The 26,163-nt window shown below is 35.5% G+C and overlaps 1 protein-coding gene across 2 annotated transcripts; it reads left to right on the forward strand.

Annotated features, from left to right (window-relative positions):
• Positions 1 to 102: 102 nt before the first annotated feature.
• LOC101889200 (protein croquemort) lies at positions 103 to 25,221 on the forward strand. Of its 2 annotated transcripts, none has more exons than XM_059125627.1 (6): positions 103 to 600; positions 20,611 to 20,857; positions 20,937 to 21,239; positions 21,306 to 22,105; positions 22,177 to 22,267; positions 24,608 to 25,221. In XM_059125627.1, exons 2-6 carry the CDS (start codon positions 20,729 to 20,731, stop codon positions 24,755 to 24,757), a joined length of 1,473 nt encoding a protein of 490 aa, XP_058981610.1. In that variant the 5' UTR covers positions 103 to 600; positions 20,611 to 20,728; the 3' UTR covers positions 24,758 to 25,221. The 2 variants fall into 2 exon arrangements, with proteins under 2 accessions (XP_058981610.1, XP_058981611.1); XM_059125628.1 differs by lacking the exon at positions 103 to 600 and adding an exon at positions 14,352 to 14,503.
• Positions 25,222 to 26,163: the final 942 nt, after the last annotated feature.

Genomic DNA, 26,163 nt, shown 5'->3' on the forward strand with positions numbered 1-26,163 from the left:
TTTTGCATATAACACAAATGGACAAAAGTCGACTTCCTTATCCCTACTGTAAATCAGATGTTCTCATTGTTTACTCAGAAACCAAAAAGAGAGGGGAGATAAACAAAGCACATTCATCCCCGTTCTTACCAATAAACTGAAATATCAGTGCGATTCGTGCTTACTTTTATCGAAAAAATTCTTCGAATCTGAATCTCAGTCGGTCATTATTATTTCTTGTTGATTGATTGAAGTTGCTGCGGCCAACAATTTAAAAGTCAAACTACAACAATAATAACAACAACAGCAATATAAAGAACAAAAAAGCGCCTACAACAATGCACTGCCTATGATAAGATAATAAATCTAGATTGTGAAAAAATTAAACCAAAGTGCCTGAATTCTTCTTTTTTTTATTAAAATCTTTTAATTACTATCAATAATTGGTGTTGTTGTGAAAAGTGAATTGCGAAAAAAAACCTTTACTCAAATTAGTTAACTCTGCCTTGTGTGACGCATTTTCCTGTTTTTTGGTGTGACGCGCTTTCAAGGTCTCCGGTCATTTTGCAATAAGAAGTGAAAAAACAAATTAGTTTAAATCCAGAACAAACAACAAAAACGGTAAGTCACAAACAATGAACTTGACTTTAACACCTTATTCAATTCGCATACATTTCTCTTATTGTTATATTTGCACATTCGTATGTATTTTTATCGTCATATCCAAGTGTATTGTGGAAATATTATTTTTGCCCTGTCCAGATTGGTATGATGTTAAAAATATGGCCAGCTGGAGTGAAGTGATTCTCAGATGTTCACTGAATGCAAAATAAAAAATGAAGACAAGGTAATCGAAGGGCAAATTAATTTTTGGCATTATATCACTCATATTGGGGAAGCGGAAATCGGATGTTATTTTGAGTTATTAGCTGTAATTTTGGGTTCTCCCATATAGAAATTCTTCCCGGAAGATGTATTTCTATATAGTCTTCTAATTTCTTTATTTAAATATTTAAAGGACTTAACTGCACTAAGGCCCCTACTTACTATCAATCCATAAGAACAAAAAACTGTTCAGAATATACTTAAAAATTGACCTGACTACATCGTTGGTCCACTCAATAGACTTAAAAGAGCTGAAGAGAGCACAAGACATGTTCCATAGCCATTTAGACTTTTGTAATAGCGAATCAGGGTCGGAGATATGGCTTTGTAGAGGTAAAGGGTTTTTGGAATTCCCTTCAAAGTACGTATTCCTAAAATTGAAACGATACACGCTTCAAGAACTTATTAATAATATTCAAAATCACTAATTAATTGTGAAACCTATTCGCAAAGCCGAAGCATTTTTCGTCGTCGTTTGTCATGGTCTTTTACATTTTCTGCAAATTCAATTCAAGCTCTAGGTTCAAAATTCGGTTACTTCCTCAGACTAAAGTCAAAGATCTTCTTCGGGCAATTTTTAACACGCCGGGCAGCCGTTTCTTCATCAATTCGTGTCCAATACGAGCTAAGACGACTGCACCGTTTTTGAACGTAATTGAGCCAAAACTTTGTTTGTCTAGGCAGCCGGCGCTCTTCAGCTGCAATGGATGGGGATGGATTCCGAGGACGGCATTCATACTGTAATGGTTGACGGCACCTCTGACTGCATTAGTATGAACGCCTCTCCAACCTGCCTGATAGGCTTCTTCATCTAGAGGTGTAATGAGGAGGCACCCAGTCGCGATTCTCAGGGCAGCATTCTGGCAGGTCTGGATGTTCTTCCGCTGCACTCATATTCGCAGAACATACTGAGGTCGCATAACTTACGACAGGCCAAACTATCGCGTTATAAAAGGAAAGCAAGGTCACCTTATCCGCATCTCTGTCGGCTATCGGACCTTGATACCACTTTTCATTGTCGCATATAGCTGTGGCTAGCGTGGACGACCAATGTGACCCCTTGGATTTTACGGTAGTTCGTGGTCGTAATCATATTTTCCTCGACCTGCACACTCAGTTGTGTTACCATCTCCACAGACCATGTGGTAAATACTGTGGCCGTTGATTTATTGGCGGATATTTTCATATTCTTCGCGTAGAAGTAGGCAGCTAGCTCCGCGGAATAAATGTTCCACCTCACTCATAAGTAATCAACAATCGTCTGCCAACGTTACGATCTTTATGCCGTCTGGAAGAGCGAGGAATTCTGGGAAGGTAGAAGTTAAACAGCTTTGGAGATACCACCCCTCCTTGGGGAACTTCCTCTTCGACTTCTTTTTCCAGAATTTACAGGTACGAATGGCATTCACACATATAGTTTTTGATCTATCGTTTCCAATATGGCCGGGTGGTAGTTCTCTTTGCATTCTTTAACAGAGTGAGGTGGTTGACTGCAACAAATGCCTTTGATAGCTCAAGGGCTGTTATGGTGTAATTCTCGACTAATATGTGTGCATATGGCGTGCAATGCTGTTGTAGTATCATGTTGAGGATAGAATCCTCGCATAGAGTTCTAGGAGTTAATCTTGGATCTCGATAACATCAAACATTGATCCCTCATGCCCCCGGCTTTCACTAGTATAACTTATTGACTTTACTAATTTCCAATTTTTTGTAGTATGAAGGATTTTTTAGTGTTCGGAGGCTTTAGGATATGAAAAAGGTTTCAAGCTATGTCCGATGAACATTTTTCAATCTCAGTTCTCTTCTATGTCCACTTATTTCATTCATAATCAACATGTATTCACCGGTTTTCAAAAATGAATATTAAAAATATGCGGAAACTAGAATTAACATTTAAACAGGTACCGATATAATTAATCATTTCCAATGAATACTACCGCAATGAATTTATCTATTAAATTTTTAAATATATTTCAAGTTCTGCGAAACTAGATCAGTGCGGCGTCTCAAAAACTGGATTCAAGAAGAAGTTGAGTTGACACCATTAAAAGTAATCTGAAACAAATAATAAAAAACAAAAAAAGAAATACAAATACAAATAATAAGAATTAGAACAAGTGGAAGATAATGGTTTCTTGAAATAGTAGTCTCGTGTTGAAATTATGACATTTTTTGCAGAAAAAAAAATAATGGCTCATAGTTAAAGTCGAAATTTTATTGACCCAAAATATGGTGTTGCCTATTTCAAAGAGCCACATTCACTCCTCAATGGTCCCACACGTGTGGGAAGATGTGACAAAAAAGTTCCTATACAACTAATCGATTTGATTCGATTACCTGATACGATTAGCTTCATAACGAGTAAAAATGATGTAATCATAAAATTATGAAGATTGGTTCGCGTTAAGGCATAGTCCCCATATAACGGTACTATGCGATTTAAAGAAATTTAAAGATGTTAGGAACATTTTTTTTTATTGAAATGTACTGAAATTTAACATCTGGTGTTCTTAATGAACACCTGATGTCCTTGTAAAATAATAATATACAATTTGATATAGCTCCCATAGACCTCTTCACCCAATTTTACTTCTTTGAAGAGGTTTTAGCGCATGTTTTCTATCGATTTTGCTCAAATTTAACATTCTTGTTGGGGATAGGATAACAAATTAATTGTCAATGTGGAACATGTTTTTGATATAGCTTCTAATTGAACCCTACCACCGACTTGAGGGACTTTTCAAGATATCGACAAACATATTCAACAGGTTTTGATGTGATTTGGCATTTTGTATGACGAACACAATATACCCCTTCCTGCTAAAAACTGTCGTAAAATATTGACTCTTCGGTATACCTCCCATATAAAAGAAACTTTACATTTCCCGAATTTTAAAGGTTAAAGTGAAATTTTAGATTAAAAATATGATAGTACCAAGGAATGCCCTAGGTAGTAGAACTTAACTTCTTTTAGCAATATACTGCATAAAAAAAAAAACTAAAAAAGGAGGACTCTAAGAATTTTTATACCCTCAGCCATATGGCATTTGATGCGGCCAAAACGTGCCTTATCAAAATAACAGTTTTAGACCCTATGTGTCTTTGCACCAAATGCGGTTCAGGACATTTGGAGTCGATCTAGCGATGTTCACGACAACTCTCGAAGGAGTATCCGATTTGGTCCAAACTTGGTACATTGTAATATTATTATCAAACTTAGATCGAGTTCGGAGATGGACAATATCGATCCATTCCTTCTGGTACCTTCCCCACAAAAGATCGAACTTTTCAAAGAAAATAATTTACTGCACAGAGAGAGAAAGGATAATCCGATTTGGCTTCAACTTTGCAAATCCTAATATTTGCAACAGTGCTAGGTCAGGTGTGAAAATGAAAAATGTCGCTTAACTCCATCAAGTACCTCTCCCACAAAGGGTTAAAATTTTTAAAATTTATAACTCTTATAAAATTTGACTTGAGAGTCCGATTGTCATCAAATTACACACATCACAATATTTTTGCTAACCCAAGGTCTGGTATGAAGATGGAATATATCGGTCCACTCATTCTGGTACGTCTCCCACAAAGGGTCAAAATTTTGAATTTGAAAAATTTTGAAGCTCATAAAACGTGAAATTAACATCCAATTCCTTTCGGACTTGGTACATCTCAATATTTTCATCAACACAAGATCTGTTTTGAAGATGGTAGAGATCTAACCATTTCTTCTAATACCTCCCCCGCAAAGGGTCAAAGTTTGGAATAACCAAAACGACTATAAAGTCCGAAATAAGCATTCGGTTCTCTTTATATTTCACACGTCCCATTATATCTGCTAACACAAGTTCTGGTGTGAAAATGGGATGTATTGGAATACTTCATCTGGTACCTCCCCCACAAAGGGAAAATTTTTTTTTGAAAAATGTGAAATAATCAGCCGATTCATTTTAAACATCACACATACAAATGTATGTACTAACACAAGATCTGATGTGAAGATGGTAGATATCGACCATCTCTTTCTGGTGCTTCCCCACAACTTGTCAAAATTTTAAACAACCATGAAGCTCATAAACGAGAAATGTGCATCGGATTCCATTAAAATCCAGCACATCCAAATAGTTACATCAACACAAGGTCTAGTGTGAATAAGGAAAGTATCGGACCACTCCATAGTTGATGGAGTCAACATTTTTAACAATTAAAACTTCTATAAAATGTTAAATAAAAGTCCTATTGCCCTCGATGTTTGCACATCTCAAGATTTCTACCAATACAAGATCTGGTGGATATATGGAATATATCGGATCACTTCTTCAGTTATCTCCCCCACAAAAGGTAAAATAATAATATTTCTATAAGCAACAGTTGTAATGCAAATATGGATATATCGGTCCACTTCTTCTGGTACCTCTCACACAAAATATATAAAAAAACTGGAAATAAGTAATTATTACACATCTCAATATTTTTATCAGTATTTATTAATTCAGCCCACACTGAAATAATATTTTTAACCATATCGAAGAAACTTGGCATTTTCGGTTCTTTCACTCCCTGGATCTGTTCCAGAATATTATTATCCGTTTAGCAATTTCCCACCGCATTAAATAAATTACTTTTCTATATGCAAAATGGAAATGATTTCATTTAATGAGTCATTCAAAACAATTTCAAAAATTATTTTAAGCAAAGCTTTATCGTTACGGCTGAAGTTCAACTTGAATCTGTGGCTTACAGTAATGCAATCGTCTTAGTAAATGTTTTTACCTTGTTTTTTATTTCTTCGCATTCTCTCAGAGATTATAACACTTGCAAGCTAAAGTTTTCCAGTGAAATGAATTATTGTAATGTGATAAGAATTGTGAGTCAACTTAGAAAAATAATGTGGTAATGTGAGATTTTTAATTTTATTGACGATCGTCACAACAACAGTTTTTCGTTTCGGAATGAAAAACGGGAAGGGAAAAATTGAGGGGTTATGAATTGTTTATGCCCTCATACGGTCAAAACGTGCTTCATCGAAATAACGGTTTTAGACCTAGGTATCTTTGGGTCCCTTTCAGGACATTTGGAGTCGATGTAGCGATGTTCGTCTGGCTGCCTGGTGTGCTCGATAACTATTGAAGGGAGTATCAGATTTGGTCCAAACTTGGTACATCATAATATTATTGTCAAACTTAAATCGAGTTCGGAGATGGACAACATCGGCCCACTACTTCTGGTACCTCCCCAACAAAAGGTCGATATTTTCAAAAAAAAAATATTTTACTGCACAGGAAGAGAAAAAATAATCCGATTTTGCTTCAACTTTGCAAATCCTAATATTTTCATCAGTACTAGGTCAGGAGAGAAAATGCACAATATAGGTCCACTCCATCATGTACCTCCCCCAAAAAGGTTCAAAATTTCGAATAATTATAACTCTTATAAAATGTGACTTGAGAGTCCAATGGTCTTCAAATTATTCAGACTTGGTACATCTCAATATTTCCATTAACACAAGATCTGTTTTAAAGATGGTAGAGATCGGATAATTTCTTCTGGTACCTCCCCCACAAAGGGTCGAAGTTTTTAATATTTATGAATATTTATATCAAATTTATTTAGGACCGATACGAAATGAACAATATTGGCCCTACTCCATATTGACCTTCTCCATAGAGGGTCAACAATTTCAGTAATCATAACAGAAGTCAAAAAATATTTTAAAATAATCGAACATTGGCTGAGGGTATACATCTGTCGGCTAAACCGACGTATACTTTTATAGCCTCCACCATAGTATGGAGGGTACATTAAGTTTGTCATTGCGTTTGTAACACCTCGAAATATGCATTTTAGACCCCACAAAGTATATATATTCTTGATTAGCATAAAATTCTATGTCGATTTAACAAAGTCTGTCCGTCTATTCGTTTGTCCGTCTGTGAATATCACTCTAGCTTCCGAACGAAATGAAGTAAGTTAACAAAAATTTACTCAAATGTGTATTATATCTGCAGGACTTTTGGTATTGAAAATGGGCCATGTAGGCCCACATCTTCGTAAAGCCCCCATATAACGGTACCTCCCGATATGCCTTTTTTTGTGATTTTAGCGACATTATTTATCGGAATTGTTTCAAAATTGGTATTTAAAGTTCGTAATGGATGCTACAGCATAAGACAGAAAATGGGCCATGTAGGTCCACGTCTTAGTATAGCCCTCATATAACGGTACCTCCCGATATGCGGCATTTTGATGATTTTAGCGACATTATTTACCGGAACTATTTCAAATTTAGTATTTAAAGTTTGTAATGGATACCACAGCCTACGACAGAAAATTGTCCGTGCAGTTCCACGTCTTCGTAAAGCCCCCATATAACGGTACCTCCCGATATTCGGTATTTTGATGATTTTAGCGACATCATTTACCGGAATTGTTTCAAATTTGGCATTTGAAGTTCGTAAAGGATATTACAGCCTGTGACAGAAAATTGTACGTGCAGGTCTATGTCTTCGTATAGCCCCCATATAACGGTACCTTCCGATATTCGGTATTTTGAAGATTTTAGCGACATTATTGACCGGAATTGTTTCAAATTTGGTATTCGAAGTTCGTAATGGATACTACAGCCTACGACAGAAAATTGTCCGTGCAGTTCCAAGTCTTCGTATAGCCCCCATATAACAGTACCTCCCGATATTCGGTATTTTGATGAGTTTAGCGACATTATTTACCGGAACTATTTCAAGTTTTGTATTTGAAATTCGTAATGGATATTACAGCCTGTGGCAGAAAATTGTCTGTGCAGGTCCACGTCTTCGTATAGCCCCCATATAACGGTACCCTCTGATATTCGGTATTTTGATGATTTTAGCGACATTATTTACCGGAATTGTTTCAAATTTCGCATTTGAAGTTCGTAATGGATATTACAGCCTGTGACAGAAAATTGCCTGTGCAGGCTTATGACAAAAGTTGCGTATGGAGGTCCACGTCGTCGTATAGACCCTAATATACGGATACATTCGGTATTTTTAAGATTTTAACAGAATTTTTGATGGATTTTAATTTTTTGAAAATTACCAAAATTTGAACCGAATAGTGGAGGGAATTTTTTACTTGTTTTAATTAGCTTTTCGAATAAATAGAACAAGAAGTGTAAACAATGCTGGTTCGCTGATACCCGGCTGTATAAATGTTGTATTCTGGATTGTATTTTAAAATGGTTTCCTAAAATTACAATTTTCTCAATTTTTTTTGAAAGAATTTTATAAATTATGTAGCCTTGGTATTGAGCCCTACAATAATACAGGTCGTATGGAAGCACCCATATCTTTTTTATCTCCTTATAATATCGATGAAAAATTCCCAAAATAACTTTGCAATAACAACAGCCCCATAAAACATTCTAATCTATTTGTAACACAAAGGAGACCTAAGACAAACTCCCCCCCCCCCCCCCCCCCCCCCCTTGGAAGTAATGAGTTAACGACCCTACAAATAGCTAAGCAAATATCAATTTTGTCAATCCAATGTCGCTTTATACAATGTCCAACGACAACGTGACTTGATCGCGATATGACATTTGTTATTGTGTTTTCACATCAATATTATCAAATAAACAATATTCGTCGTGTGTATAATAAACTAAATTCTTATCACCTTTGCTGGAGGTGTTTTCAATAGAGGGTTGTGCCAACTCAAACTCACACACACACACACACCCTTTACTACTTTATTGCCAGTTTATTAATAATCTTAATCTAATCACCTGCAAAGAAAAAGAATGTAGAGTGCATGTCGCAGGTACATTCGAATCTAATCGCCCGAATTAAAGTAGTTTTATGGCCAGAAAATAAAATTAATATTTTTTGGAGATAGTAATCACCTTAGCTATGGGAAAACGCAAAAAGGTTTTACAGTATTGATTCGAATGTTAAATTTCTAGGTTAAATGAAGTAAACTAAATTAATCATTTAATGCTGTTAGAAATTGTTGATGAATGTTTCTTTTTTACAGAAAATAAGATATTTGGTATGAGGGTGGCATATTGAAGAGTTTTCTTTTGTAGTGTGATGCATTGAATTCCAGCCTGCATTTCTTGTTATCTACGCCATCAGTATGATGTTATATCCACAAACAGAGTATTTCGATAATACATTCACGTTTCCCTAATTGTTATTATTTTGTCGTCTGCATTTGAATTTTCGTCACGTGAAAGAAGACCATATGTTCGACAAGATAACAACCTTTCAACCCAACGATAGTATTCGACACCAACATGGTGCAATCAACTGCATCCGATACGTATAATCTGAAATGATGAAAGGCAACAGGAGGCAAACGTCGAATCTAAAGAGGTGTTTTCAACAAGAAGTGTTATTTCTAGTTACACTACTACGATATTAAAAAACCAACAAGGAAAGGTCCAAAGTCAGGCGAGGCCGACCATATGATACCACCCTACACAACTATGCGGTTTTAGTAAAGCTACCGTAACAAAAAAATTATATTGACAATTTATGTTAAGTAGATCATAACAACTGTGAACAAAATAACATTGCTGTACAGTGTATGATATGACTTCAATGAGAATTATATTAAATCATATTTATTGGAGCAATAGATATACCGGACCGAATTTCTAAAAATGGTAAAATTCGGTTGAATATGAGCAATAACCGTAAAATTGGATGAAGATGTATATCTATATAAAAATCTGAAGCGATCTCGATAACATTTGGCAGAGATATTTTCGAGCAGTATCCTATGCCCGGTATCAAATATCATTGTTGTGGAGTGCATATTACGCATGTGAGGGACTTAAATCCCCAAATCGGACGAAATGTATATATGGGAGCTATAGGTATATCTGAAGCGATTTTCACCAAAATTTCAAGCACTTGCTTTTGGGCTGAATTTCGTCGGAAGTTCCAAAATTAAGGTCATTATATCGTATGTGTCACAAATATCATATGGAAAATTTCATCTCAATAAATGCGTCCTGTTGACACGGAGAGGGAAGCTCCTCTCCTCTTTTTACATATAACATAATTTTTACATTTTTTTTAAATTTTATTGAACGAATGCAAAAATATCGGAAATAGCATCAAATTTTAGAATAAGTTTAGATTTGTTTGAATTGGTCACCTTTAGCACGAATTTTGGCCTTCAAACGGCCAATGAAACCGTCACACGCTGCCCGAATGTCGCTCTGCGGTAATTTGGCCCATTTCCGACGAAGCGTTTGCTTGAGTTGATCGACACTTTGATATTTTTTAGTGCCAACCTTGTCCAACGAATTGGTATCCGGAGATTTTAGTGGCCTTTGTGCGCTGAAAATGAAGCGAGGAACCTCCTTTTGTAACCATTCTTGGGTGGCGCGTGCTGAGTGCGGTGGTGCTTAGTCCTGTTGGAATGTCCAAGGTCTGCGGCCGAAATGTTTGCGTGCCCTAGGCTTTAATACACTCTGCAGAAAATTTTTGCGACAATAATCAACATTTATTCTGATGTCGACAGACGATCATTGCGAGCGGAGAGCGACCATCGGCTGTTATGGCGGCCCACACCATCACCATGGCCGGCGCTTGAGTTTTGGTGGCCAACAGAAGGTGCACATTTTCAGCTGACCTCTTTGGCAAGTAAACACAATAATTTTGGTTGTTTACAAACTGCTGGACACCGAATGTTTTCTCATCGGAGACGTCCTTGACGTCGGGCTACGCTACCAGTATCACGGTAACGAGCGATGGTACGAGACACAAAAGATTTATTCACATTCAAATGGTGAAGTGCTCTAACGATAGCCACTTGTGGTTTTGCAGCCAAATATAAAGAAATCACACTATCACGCTTGAATTCCATCACGAATTACTTTTTTCTGGAAAATTCTCACCAAAATGCTTTTGTAAGCTTTTAAACAATATAATGAGCTGTAACTGAAATAATTTTAACAGCTGTCGGGCGAGTGGCTCACAATTGACAGCAGCCTGAAATTTGTTTTCAGTTATTTCATCTCACGCTGTATGGTACGGCGGGGTCAGTGGATCCTACTTCGAATCATTCAATCGGTACCCAAAGATGATTATTGATTTTTTACTGGTCGGAGTTACATGATATTGATCTGTACAAAGTTGATCCGGAATTCCATATAAAATCATATGGTTGACATTTCAAAGCTGAGGTCTGGTATTAATTTTGAGAAGCCTCTCCTTCCTCAGTGTGTCATTCTTTGCTGGGGTGTATGGTCCGGCGAGGTCATTGGACGCAACTTTTTCGAAAATGAAGTTGGATCAGCAGTCACGGTGAATGATTCAACTGCTAGCCCGAGGTGATTACTGATTAATGGCGTTACATGGTATTGATCTGTACAAAATTGGCTTTCATATTGTGTCTGCAAGATCCGGATCAATTGGTCACCGAGATCTTCTGATTTAACACTTTGTGACCACGAGAAAGATAAGGTCTAAGTTCCGCGTCGATTCGAGGCCTCCAATACGGAATTCATGAGACTATCGAGAACACTTTGCGATTTGGTTATTCAAAATTTCCTAGAAAGGATATGGCTGGAAGATTGCCATATTCTATTTGGCTACTGAAATAACCTTTATTTTTCTGCCCTTAGACTACCTTTCTAAGTCTTCCATGGAACGTTCCTTCTTAGTTGATAGAAATGAAAAACATTTTTATTTGGAGAAATACATCAAATCCATTTATTTTCTCTTTTTAACATGGCTTGAGAATGTTGGCAATTTTTTTAAAGCACTTTTTCGCTCTTCAAAAGAATTTGTACATCTGAAAAAATGTCTGGTACTTGTTAAACATTTTTGAAATAATATTAATCCTTAAATAAAAATGTGACATAACTGCCAATATTGTTCCACCATAAAGATAGCAATATTCAAATTTCCAAAAATAAGTGGAAATATATGGTTAAGTGCATATCGCCAGCCTTAGAGATTAACATAATTGTATGTTAACTTTTGTACTTTAATCTTCGTGATACGTTAATCAATTTGTTTTTTTTTTTATTGGAATGCAAAATGTCTCAATTGGATTTCTGTTAAGAGTTATCTGTTGAGAATACTTGCAGACAATTTAATACATCTTTGATTGGAACTAGTTTTGAATAGGTAACTGAAAGTCGGTATTTTTTATTCACATAAAATAAATAATACCGAACCGACCGAAATGGAATATTTTTTCCGAATAGTTAAACTGCTCAGTGAAAACCCAAAATATCACATTACAAGTAATTTGGTTGGGAATTGGGACCAAAATCTTTACAATGTCGACTATCAGGAGAAGGTACAGTTTTACTGGATTTTTACCACAAATTTACCTAATTGTATATTTTTTATAAGTTGTTAATTTAAACTCGGAGAACAACAACAATTGAGGTAGAAGTTTCTGAAAATCTAGAGGTAGTGTGATATCGGAGCCAAAAAGTAGCCATACCTTTATAATACTTTTGGGAGCAGTAAATATAAACCAGAGAACCCGAAATATTAAATTTGGTTTAAAATTGGGGCAGAATCGTAAACCTTTAAGTTCGAAACAATACCGTTATATGGGGGCTATATTAAAACGTGGACCAATTTTGAATATTTCTTGTCAGGCAATTTTCATTGGAAATCAGGGCCAGGCGACTCCAAAATACCTAAAACCAAGAAGTACCGTTATATGCGAGATATACCTAAACTTGGACCGATATATTCCTTTTTATATTCTCCACCATATTAAGTTTGTCATTCCGTGTGTAACACCTCGGAATATACATTTTAGATCCCACAATGTATATGTATTCTTGATCAGCATAAAATTCTAATTCGATTTAGCGTTGTCCGTCTGAGGAGTTCTCTCTAGCCTTTGAACGAAACATAGCAAGTTGATAAAATCTTACTCAGATGTGTTTTAGGTCTGCAGGAATTTTGGCATTGTTTATGGTTTTTTTTTTGTTGTTTTTTAATCGCAATTTTAGCCAGGATTTTCTGTAAATTGTCAGTTTGTGTTCCCAGTATCTAGGAAACATCTTTGCAAATAACTGTCCATATTGGTCTAAGTTTCGGTATAATCCCCATATAACTCTACTTCACTTTTCACCGGAATTGTTTTAAATTTGGTATTTGAAGTTCGTAATGGGTATCACTTTCTATGACAGTAAGTTTACTATACAGATCCACGGCTTCGTATAGCCTCAGCATCAGAAATCTTAGAAGTATTATCGATCTCTGTGCAAAGATTTCAAGCTCTATTTGTAAAAGTGAGGGCTGTACTGTAATTTCAACAAATGGACTCGAAACTACATATGACACTCTTTTTGGGGAGGTATCAGAAAGAGTGGACCGATATATCCTATCTGCACAGCAGATCTTGTGTTGGTAGTAGTAGGCATGTGTGAAATATGAAGAGAAACGGCTGCTAATTTCGGATTTTATAATTAAGTTTTTTTAATTAATTATTTTTATAATTAAGTTTGAGGCGGAGGTACCAGAAGAAATGGTCCGATCTCTACCATATTTATAAGAAATCTTGTGTTCATGGAAATGTACCAAGTCTGAATGGAATCGGATATTAATTTCGCGTTTTATGAGCTTCATGGATATTCAAAATATTTACCCTTTGTGGGGGAGGTAGCAGACACCAGATCTTGGGTTAATAAAAATATTGTGAGAATTCTAATTATTCAAAATTTTTACATCTGACCTAGAACTGACTCAAATATTAGAATTTGCAAAATTGTAGAAAATCGGATTATTGCTTTTCTACCTGTGCAGAAAATATTTTTTTTGAAAATTTCGACCTTTTGTGGGGGAGATATCAGAAGGATTGGTCTGATGAATACCATCTTGGCAGCAGCCCTTGGTTTGATAAAATTACTGGGATGTATGAAGACAATCGGACTGTTACATCACATTTTAGAAGAGTTGTAATTATTCAAATTTTTGACCCTTTGTGGGGCAGGTACTTGATGGAGTGGACCGATATTGTCCATTTTCGCACCTGACCTGGCACTGACACAAATATTAGGATTTGCAAAGTTGGAGGAAATAGGGATTATCGTTTCCATTTCTTTGCAGAAAATATAATTTAGAAAATTTCGACCTTTTGTGGGGGTGGTACCACCCTTAATTCCCCATTGTTTTTTTTACCACGCTTTTGCAGTCCACGCTCTGATTATATTACTAGCCTTAAGTAATCTTAAAATCGGAAACTTTGTTGCAATATTTATTGCTACTTAAATTTATATACCCCCTCGATGGTGGTGGTGATACCACCAATTGCAGACCAATCAATATTTAGATTAATCGATTTTAAAACCAATTGATTGCTATAACACAATCCGATAGGATCGGCGGCACTCGACCCATCAACCAACTGTTTGTTGGTACGTCTATATATATACAGTGTACGATGTGTTGTGTCGTGTTATCAGTTCTCCTCCATGTTTTCTTCTTCTTTATACTTATTTAAATATTGTGTGTTGAGTGTCGCATACATTTAGTTGAAATTTGTTTTGCTACGACAGCGGGTGAACTTTCTCTTGTGATCGTGTTGGCTGGTGGTTGTCGTTCATCGGTTTTCAATCTATCCATCATCGCATATGGATTTGTGAAAGAAAGCATACATTTTTGCAATATTTTGTGTGAGTTAACGAAAATGTCAATAAATTCGAAATAAATACACAATTCAAAAGTGAAGTAGCTCCATATATTTATTTTAGTGTGGAGTTTTTAATTTACAATTCAACTGAAAGAATCGTGAAGAATTTCAATAAAAAATAAAACAAAATATATAATTTAAACACTTTAAAAAATCAACACAGTGATGCATGTTCCATGGACCATATAGAAATATATTTTTTCGATATATACTTGAAAGAATTGGATAAAAAAGTAATGCCTTTTACTTCGACTATATAAAAATATATTAAAAAAATAATAGATCCACTGAATTTTTCTATAGAACATTGGCAAGGAGTGGATAAATATAGGAGAAAGTAGTATTTTGGACGATTTAACCATTATATATTGCAAAATTCGGACCGGTCTAGTTTGAGTGTGTTACTTTGGAAAATATTAAATTATTTATACCCTCCAGCAAAAATAGAGACACAGGTTTTTTTTAATTTCTCATTCTGTTTGCTATACCTACGAAATATTTGTCGGGCACCCCAAATGTAATTCTCCTATGAGAAAATGCTATAAATTTTACATTTGGCCCCTAATGTCTTAATTACAGCCAAAAAAAAAAAACATCGGAATGTCTATAATGTACATATGCATGTACAAGGTGGCTCAAAAGTAAACTTCCGATGTTTTTGGGCTGTAAGGCATTAGGAGCCAATCGTAAAATTTATAGAATTTTTCGACATTTCGGATAAATTGGTGGAAATTCCCAACCAAATCAGCCATAAATTTACATTTCTGTTTCTCAGTGGATAGTTTAACTTATCAGTAGGAATTTCCAACGAAAATTCACATTTTAGTATAGCTCTCTACAGATTTTCGGTCCCGATTACAGTTGTAATTTGGCATTTCGATTTCATATTGGTGTAGTCACTATTCGCCAAAATATTCAATGAAGGTCCACTTTATGGTGCAGCACATAGGGGCTATCGTTGTAATTTTAAAACATCCAAAAAAGCAAATCCGTTGTTATCTTATATTTCGGAATATTTGTGGACACACTAAAAGCTTTCAAGATATATTCAACGAAAATCCACACATTGGATTGACCCCCATGTAACAATAGCTATCGACTTTTCGGTATTTTAACTGCTTCGGCTTCAATTTATAACCATATGAACCCTTTTTTTATACCCCCAGCCATATGGCTCCGTTTCAGGGCATTTGGAGTCGATCTAGCGATGTCCGCCTGCCTGTCTTGCTGGCTGATGCGCACGATAACTCTCGAAGGAAGTATTCGATTTTGTCCAAACACGGTATATCGTAATAATAGATCCTATCCCAAAAAAAATCGACATTTTCAAAAAAAAAAAAAAAAAATATTTTACTGCACAGAAAGAGAAATGATAATCCGATATTGCGTCAACTTTGCTAGGTCATGTGCGAAAATAGACAATAACGGTTAACTCCATCAAGGACTTCCTCCATAAAGGGTAAACATTTTGAATAAATATATTTTCTCTACACACACCACAATACTTTTATTAAAACGAGGTCTGGTGTGAAGATATATTGGTCCACTCCTGCTGGTACCTCCCCCAAAAAGGGTCAATATTTTGAATATCCATAAAGCTGATATAACGCTAAATTAATATCCGATTCTATTCAGACTTGGCACATCACAATATTTCGATCAACACAAATTCTGTTTTAAATATGGTAGAGATCGGACCATTCCTTCTGGTACCTCTCCCGCAAAAGTTTAAAGTTTTGAATAAGCAAAACCAAGCGAAGTAAGCATACGACTCCCTTCAAATTTCACACATCCCACCATTTCTACCAACCCAAACCTGGTGAGAAGATGGAATATATCGCTCCACTCTGGTACCTCGTGAGGTATAAACTCATTCCCATATTTTTATTTGGCCGACGAGTCGTATAGGAGTTCCATGGATGGTATTAAAAGTTAGACCCGGACGAATTTAGCTTAAGTTTTATTCGTTTTTTTTTTGTTTATCTTTCTCACTATAACTCCGAACACTATGCCTCTATAATGCGTGTTGCATTTTTTTTTTTTGAAAAATAAAAACAAATGTGTACATGAAAATAGAAATGTGATAAACAAATACATTTTAGCGATAAAAAGCGGGTTACTCACATTACTCAATAGCAGAAAATATGTATTCCTTCAATGTAAACACAAATACTGAACGAGATAAGAGGCAGCCGTCCTAACTTAGTATAAGGAATGTGATTAATCTACGGTCTTTAGGTCAATGATGGTGGTGGTGGTGACATGTGAATAAAAATATGTTTACAAACATAGATTACAGTAATAATATTCTCAGCCTATTTTTGCAAATTCCCAAACAAGAAATTGTCGAACGAGTGGCCTTTGAAATATTCCAACTGAGAAAACTTTGATTCTTCAAAAATTTCCTAACATCATGAATAAAGGTGGTTGGTCCGTCTTTCAAAAGCATCCTTAAAATCCATGATTATAAAAGATATTGTCCTTCAAAATTTATATTTAAAAAATTAAGTTTTCTTTAAAAAGTAGAGAATTGCAAGACATGAAACTACAGGGTGAGATAAAAAAAACCTTAAAAATCCATGATTATAAAAAATATTGTCCTTCAAAATTTATTTTCCAAAAATTAAAAAATTAAGTTTTCTTAAAAAAAAAATAGAGAATTCATGTCTTGCAATTCTCTATTTTTTTTTAAGAAAACTTAATTTTTTAATTTTTGGAAAATAAATTTTGAAGGACAATATTTTTTATAATCATGGATTTTTAAGGTTTTTTTAACTACAGGGTGATATAAAAAACTGCAAAATGTCAATCGCCATAATTTTTACATTTTTTTTAAATTTTATTGAATGAAAGCAAAACATGTCGGAAATAGCATCAAATTTTAGAATAAGTTTAGATTTGTTCGAATTGGTCACCTTTGGCGCGAATTATGGTCTTCAAACGGCCAATAAAACCATCACACGCTGCCCGAATGTTGTTCCACGGTATTTTGGTCCATTCCCGGCGAAGCGCTTGCTTGAGGTAATCGACACTTTGGTATTTTTAGTGCCAACCTTGCTTTCAAAAATGCTCCAGACACAATAGTCCAACGGATTGGTATCCGGTGATTTTGGTAGTCATTTTGCGCTGGAAATAAAGCGAGGAACCTCATTTTTTGACCATTCTTGGGTGGCACGTGCCGAGGCGATGGTGTTGAGTCCTGTTGGAATGTTCAAGGTCTGCGGCCTAAATGTTTGCGTGCCCAAGGCTTTAATACAGCCTCCAGAATATTTCAAATCCTCGCAAAATAAGTTTCCATGATTATCAAACTGATTGTCCTTCAAAATTTATTTTTTAAATTGAAAATATTGATATTTTTCTTTATTAAAAAATCCTCCAAAGAATCTCAAGCTATGAAAATATATTTTAGGATTTAATGTTAAAAACTTCATTATACATATATCAATACTACTAATCTTGTGCGTCAACACTTTTTTATTTCAGCGGCGAACAATTTTCGCCTAATCTCCCACATAATCAAAACCCCAATCTTATCATTTTAAAATTCCAAATTATTGGAAATTATTCAGAACTCAACAGCACCACTCAAGGTGTCAGGTTCCAATAATCGGTTTAAAAAATAATCCCAAGGGGTCTGCCATAAAATGTTATCACCTCCTTTATCGATTAGAAAAATGGGTTCAAATATTTACCTTGGGGGTAATTTGCGGGTGCATTTTTACTGGCCACATTCTATCGTTTTGAGATTAAAGACAATAAAGTAGCATTAATAAGTTTGTTATAGATACCATGTATTTGCTTTGTTTTTGGATTATACTGTAGTTGTCTAAGTTTAAACCGACTTTTTATACCCTCAGCCATAAAGCTAGAGAGGGTATATATCATTTGTTACAGTCAAAACGTGCCTCATCGAAAGAAAGGGGTTAGATCCTAGGTCTCCTTGGACCAAATCCATTTCAGGGCTTTGGAGTCGATCTAGCGATGTACGTCCGTCTGTCTGCCTGGCTGGGAAGTTGGTGCGCACGACAACTCTCGTAAGGAGTATTCGATTTGATCCAAACTTGGTACATCGTAATATTATTGTCAAACTTAGAACGAGTTCGATTCACTGTCGATTCACTCCTTCTGGTACCTACCACACTAAATGTCAAAATTTTTAAAGAAAACAATTTACTGCACAGAAAGAGAAAGGATAATCCGATTTTGCTCCAACTTTGCAAATACTAATATTTGCATCAGTTCTATGTCAGGTCCGAAAATGGACAATATCGGTCCACACCATTAAGTACCTCCCCCACAAAGGGTCAACATTTTGAATAATCATAACTCACATAAAATGAGATGTAAAAGTCCGATTGTCTTCAAATTAACAACAGCACAATATTTTTAATAGCCCAAGGTCTAGTGGGAAGATGGAATATATTGGTCCTCTCCTTCTGGTACCTCCCCCACAAAGGGTTAACATTTTGAATATTTAGAAAGCTCATACAACACGAAATTAACATCCGAATCCATTCAGACTTGGCACATCTCGATATTTCGATCTGTTATAAATATGGTAGGCATCGGACCATTCCTTCTGGTACCTCCCCCACAAAGAGTCAAAGTTTTGAATAACCATGAAGCTCATAAAAACCCGAAATTAACATCCGATTCCATTCAGACTTGGCACATCTCAATATTTCCATCAACACAAAATCTGTTATAAAGATGGTAAAGATCGGACCATTCCTTCTGGTACCGCCCCACAAAGATTTAAAGTTTTGAATAACCAAAACGATCATAAAATCCGAAATAAACATCCGGTTCTCTTCATATTTCACACATCTAATTATTTCTACTAACACAAGATATGCTATGAAGATGGGATATATCGGTCCACTCCATCTGGAACCTTCCCCACAAAGGATCAAAATTTTAAATATCAATGAATCTTATAAAATGCGGAATTAAAATCCGATTTCATTTAGACTTGGTACATCTCAATATTTCCATCAGCACAAAATCTGTTATAAAGATAGTAGCATCCGGTTCTCTTCATATTTCACACATCTCATTATTTCTACTAACACAAGATATGCTGCGAAGATGGATAATATCGGTCCACTCCTTCTGGTACCTTCCCCACAAAGGGTCAACATTTTGAATACCCATGGATGTCATAAACCCCGAAATTAACATTTGATTTAATTCAGACTTGGCACATCTCAATATTTCCATCAACACAAAATCTGCTATACAGATGGTAGAGAACGAACAATTTCTTCTGGTACCTCCCCCACATAGGTTTCAGGATTTTGAAAAACAAAACGTTCAAAGAAAACGAAATAAGAATCCAAAATTCTTCAAACTTCACACATCCAAACATTTTTGGTGACACAAGATCTGTTGTGAAGATGATATATATCTGCGAAACTCCTCCGGTACCTCATCCACAAAGGGTCACAAGTCAACGATTCTTTACAACATGCTGTATCTAAATATTTCTCTCAACCAAAAACCTGAGATAACTATGGAATTTGTGATTTCGCATAAAATTGGATATAAATTTTCGATTTTCTTGTAATTTTGCCCATATCGATATTTTTACCTTTATTAGATGAAATGTGAAAATTGGAATACTTCGGCCTACTATACCTGGTACCTCACCCACATTTCAATATTTTCTCAAAATTATTACATATCTTATATAAAGGAAGTAGTCGATATAGTCCGAACTTGACACATCGCATCTTTATTTTATATTTATTTAGGTCCGATACGTAATGGACTATATTAATTTATTCCTTTGGAACCTACTCCATACAGGGTCAACAATTTGAATAATTATAATTAAAGTCAAAATATAATTAAATAATCGAACATTGGCCGAGGGTATACATCTGTCGTCAAACCCGACTGATACTTTTTAATTATCTAAAATTATTTTAGGTTAGAGACAAATTATGGATTTACTTGATTAAGTTTCTTTAGCCGATATTAAAAAAAGCTCTACACCTTCACCATTATAAGTGTTCCAACAATTGTAGGCTCTTTCGCTATAGTTTAAGAAAAAACGATCTAATGTTTATTTTTCTTTTTATTTTGCAGATGTTCATATAGGGGAGAATACATTTTTGAAACGAGTCATCGGCTTCTTTGCATCGAAGCAATTCAAGTTTAAACTCAATACATTTTTCAATTTTGTCTAATTGAAAATTGCTGCAAAATGTGTTGCAATTGCTGCAGTGTTACACAACGCAAAGCCTGGGTATACGGTTTGGGTACCGTATTTGCTGCCCTGGGTATTTTATTAATTGTAATGTGGCCCTCTTGGTCGGAGTCCATTATAAATAATGTAAGTTACCCAACTCTACTTAAAAACTACCTTTTTTGAATTTTAATTTATAATTTTATTTGTTTGGCTTCTCTCGTAGAATTTAGTTTTGGTTGAGGGCAGTGAAAGCTATGACAGCTGGAAACAGGCACCAATTCCCATTTATCTCAGTTTCTATATGTTCAATTGGACCAATCCCGAAGAGATACACAATCCCAATGTCAAACCCAATTTTGTTGAATTGGGACCATATGTTTACTTGGAAAAACACTCCAAGGAGAATATAACGCATCATGAAAACGGCACGGTAACATATTACGAAAGGCGTTCATGGTTTTTTGATGCCTCCAGATCAAATGGTACCGAGGATGATTTGATTACCACAGCTCATCCCATTACAGCGGTAAGTGAAAAAATTCATATATCCATCCCAAATACAATAAATGAGATATAATAACTTATTTTTCAGACCGTTGCCGATGAAATGCGTCACTCAAATAAACTAATCAAGAAAGTCATCAACTTTATGCTGAATCGTGAGGGTGGCAGCTTGGCAACAACCCAAAAGGCCGGTGATTGGATATTCCATGGCTATGAGGATAGACTTATTGATTTCCTCAATCTTTTCAATACATCGAAAATCAATATTCCCTATACGAAATTTGCCTGGTTGGCCGATCGTAATATGTCATTGGAATATGATGGTTCATTCACAATTTACACGGGCGAAAATGATCTTTCGAAATTGGGCCAGCTGACACATTGGAATAGACGTAATGAGACTGGATTTTATCCAGCCCCATGTGGTACGGTCAATGGCACCACCGGTGATTCTTTCCCACCCAATCTGGATACGACTGGCGAATTGACCCTTTTCGTTACCGATACATGCCGTTTCATGAATCTAAAGCCCAATGGAACCATCACACGTTTAGGTTTAACCGCCACCGAATGGGTAGGCACTGAGGAGACATTGGATTCGGGTGAAAATTATCCCATACAACAGTGTTTCTGTGATCCCAAACAGGAAGTATGCCCGAAAACTGGTGTGGTTGATTGTAAGAAATGTCGTGACAATGCCCCCATTTATGCCTCATTCCCACATTTCTATTTGGCCGACGAGTCGTACAGGAATGCCATTACCGGCATGAATCCGGATTATGAGAAACACAGATTCCGCATTGCCGTGGAACCTTTTACCGGTATACCATTGAATATTGATGGTCGTGTGCAAATCAATTTGATGATGACACGCGATAAAGACTATGAGTAAGTTTTGATAGTCGAATTTTTGAACATTTGAAGATATACAATTTTGTGTATTTTTTTTTTTTTTGCAGTATCTATCGTGATATCAATGAATTCCTACTGCCCTTGTTCTGGTTCGAACAATCTGCTCCTTTGACCGAGGATTTTGCCAGGAAAGCCAAGGTAAGTTTTAATGGTTTGTTTTAAGATCACTCATTTCATTGTATAGAGAATTAATTTCACATTCAGTTATTATCGCAATTTTATTTGTTCTTAGAAAACTCCAGTGAAACTGTTGATTTAAATAATTAATCAGTCAATCGTTGTTTACTTTAAAATGAAGAATAAATTAGATAGCGCTTTTATTTTGCTGTTAGTTTTCATTTCCAATGTAATTGAAAAGTAGGTTCTGATCTTTTCTTTCCTGAACAGGCTTGTACCACTTCTGTCTGTTGTGTAGAAAATGATAATTTTAAACCGATTATTATAGACATAGAATATAGACATATACCTATGCTTTCAAGGACAATGGGACCAAACCAATTTCAACTCTGATGTTTCAACAATATTATTCTACAAGCATTATCAATGCTCTTTCCAAGAATATACAACACAAAGTTGTATCCTTGACCATTCTTCTACAATGGGTCCAAACTAATTTTTCCTTGGAGTGACCAAAGTCTGGCCACTGTGAGAAGAGTTTGCATTTTCAAAATAAGTGACCCAGAAGCATTTTCGATGCTCTTTCCAAAAATATATATCACAAAGTAGCGTCCTTAACCATTTCCTTAGAGTGGACCCAAACCCATTTCATCTTAGGGTGACCAATAATAAATAAATTTTAGTCTGGCCACTGTGAGATTTCCCGATAGGTTTGCTTTATCAAAAAAAGTAGTCTAGGAGCATTTTCGATGCTCATTTTACAAATGGACACCACAAAAATTGTATCTTTCACCATTTGCTTTCAGAGGGCTCAAACCAATTACATCTTGTCTTTCCAAAAATGGGAATCACAAAGTGGCATTTTTGACCTCTTGCTGACAGTGGGTCCAAACCAATTTCACCTTAGAGTGATCAACTGAAAGTTAAATCTGGCCACTGTGGGATTTTCCTCTGGATTTGCTTTGACAAAATCTGTGGCCTAGAAGTATTTTCGATGCTCTTTCCAAAAGTGGGCACCACAAAATTGTATCCTTGGCTATTTCCAATGGACCCAAATCAATAACACCTTTGAGTGACCAACTGAAATTTAAGTCTGGGCACTGTGAGATAACTCGATGGGATTACTTTGTCAAAGTAAATGGTCTAGAAGCCTCTTCGAAGCTTTTTTCAAAAATGGACAACACAAAGTTGCATCCTTGAACATTACCTTACAGTGGGCTCAAACCAATTTCACCTTAGAGAGACAAACTGAAATTTAAGTCTGTCAACTGTGAGATTTCCCGATGGGCTTGACTTGTCAAAATATGAAGACTAAAAGCCTCATCGATGCTCTTTCCAAAAGTGGACACCACAAAGTTGCATCCTTGACCATTTCCTTGCATAGGGTCCAAAGCAATTTCACCTTGGAGTGATTATAAGAAATCTAAATATTTCCCCTTTGAGATTTCTCGATTGGTTTGACTTATCTAAATAAATCTAAATATTTCCCCTTTGAGATTTCTCGATTGGTTTGACTTATCCAAATGTGTAGTCCAGAAGTCTCTTCGATGCCCTTTCTAAAAGTGGACACCAAAAAGTTATATCCTTGACCATTTCTTACAGTGGGCCCAAATCCATTAGGCCTTGGAGTGATTATATGAAAACTAAATATTTCCCCTTTGAGATTTCTCGATTGGTTTGACTTGTTCAAATATGTAGCCTAGGAGCCTCTTCGATTCCCTTTCTAAAAGTGGACACCACAAAGTTATATCCTTGACCATTTTCTTACAGTGGGCCCAAACCAATTTCACCTTAGACTGAACAACTGAAATTTAAGTCTGGCCACTATAAAATTTCCTGATGGGTTTGACTTGTCAAAATATGTGAATCCAGATGTCTCTTCGATGCCCTTTCAGAAAGTGGACACCACAAAGTTGCATCATTGACTTGTTGCTTACAATGGGCCAAATCGATTTAACCTTCGAGTAACAATATGAAATTCATATTTGTCCACTTTTAGATTTCTCCATGAGTATGTTTTGTCAAATTAAGTGGTCTAGAAGCATATGTCCCTCCTTCTAAAAGTGGCCACCTGAAAATTGCATCCTTGACTTTTTTCTTACAGTGGGCCCAATTTTACTTCGGGGTTACGATATGAAATCAAAATTTTAATTAACGAACATTAACTACGAATTTCAAAATTAAAAGAAGAGGTGTAGATATATGGTCTTCCCTCAGATTTTTTTCTTGCGCTTTTTCATTTTTATTTCATTCAATCATCATCCTTCGATTCTCAACCATTTCTCCATTTTACTTTAAATATAAACTACATCACCCTTCAAACTCATTTCCAATTGAAAATATTTTCCCAAATTTTTGCAGCTCTTAATCAATTTGGAATCCTATGGCCGTTACTTTGGCATTGCCTTGACATGTTTGGGTGGTATCTTCTTCATTACCGGCATTACACTGACATTGACTAAACGTTGGAAACGTTCGGTCTCTGACGATGAAGATATGCTAACCAATTAAAAACAACAACAACAAGAAAATCTATTATTCATCTGCGTTTTTTGAAGATGATATTGATATAGTATTTGACACATTTTTTTCTCATCTTTACCCTCTAAGTTGGTTCTGTACAAAAAAAAAAAAAAAAAAACTATAGTTAGCTGAACTAAGTCATTATGTGAAAAAAGTTTTTTGTACATACATTCTAGTTATAAGCCGAATAGAAATAACTCAGTTATAAAAGAAATTTGCCTTTAAATGCACTTCATAATAATCATAGTTATGTTAAGTAAAAAATTATTGTTTCTTTTTTTTATTTTATTTTCTTATTTCCGAATCATTCACAATACACATTTGTATTCAACTGTTTGTGATAGTATATAGTCGTTAAAAGTGTTTGTAAATATGGTTAGTTTTAAAGTGTCATAGGAGTAAGGAAGAAAATGCGATAAGAAATTAAATAAAAATTACAAAGAAATAAAAAATATGTTGCAAATTTTGGGTTCTTCGATGTTTCAGTTGAAAGTTTTTGTTTAAGTTTGTTTTTCGGAATAAAAATGGGATTTTGTATTAGTCTCGATTGCATAGATTTATTATTTTTTATAGTTATTCCTACAAAAGGATGGGATCTAAAGCTTTTGCTATGTGCAGATCAAAAACGAGCCTTACTTGTTTAAAATACTTTCTTTCCTTTTCATAGCTGAGACATTTAATGATAATGTTAGATGGTCTAATAAAGGTAGTATTTGCATTTACGGTCTCACTCAGATAACATTTTTGCCTTTATCATCTTTTCTGTTCACCTTACACCTTTCGATCAAATTCCGTTACGACTTTCATATTAAAAGTTTCCCAAAACGTTACGTTATTATACCCTCAGCCATATGGATAGAGATATATACCCTATCTTTTGATATATACCAAAACGTGCCTCATCGAAATAACGGTTTTAGATCCTAGGTCTCTTTGGACCAAACCCGTTTCAGGGCATTTGGAGTCGATCTAACGATTCCTTTTGGTACCACCACCCCCACAAAGGGTCAACATTTTGAATAACCAAAATGTTTATAAAATCACACATTCCTTTATTTCTACTAACACAAGATCTGTTGTGAAGATGGGATAAATCGGTCCTCTCCTTCTGGTACCCCCCTACCAAGGGTTAAAATGTTGAGTATAATCTCATAAACGGCGAAATGAACATCCGGTTCCACTCAGACTTGGTAAATCTCAATATTTCCTTCAACACAAGATGTGTTATAAAGTTGGTAGAGATCAGACCATTTCCAGGCAGGAATGAATGGAGCGGAGCCAACCTACCTCTACAGATGGATCAAAAATGGAAGAAAGCACCGGGTTCGGATTATTCTGTGAGCAACTAGGATGGCCTTGTCCTACAAGTTGGATTGATTCTACAATCAATTCCA

The sequence above is a fragment of the Musca domestica genome, unplaced genomic scaffold (assembly GCF_030504385.1).
Source record: "Musca domestica strain aabys unplaced genomic scaffold, Musca_domestica.polishedcontigs.V.1.1 34, whole genome shotgun sequence".
Taxonomy (NCBI): Eukaryota; Metazoa; Arthropoda; class Insecta; order Diptera; family Muscidae; genus Musca; species Musca domestica.

Coding starts and splice junctions, on each gene's coding strand:
- LOC101889200 (XM_059125627.1), top strand. CDS start 20,729: ATGTGTTGCAATTGCTGCAGTGTTACACAACGCAAAGCCTGGGTATAC. Junction 20,858..20,936: donor CGGAGTCCATTATAAATAAT/GTAAGTTACCCA, acceptor CTTCTCTCGTAG/AATTTAGTTTTGGTTGAGGG. Junction 22,268..24,607: donor ATTTTGCCAGGAAAGCCAAG/GTAAGTTTTAAT, acceptor AAATTTTTGCAG/CTCTTAATCAATTTGGAATC.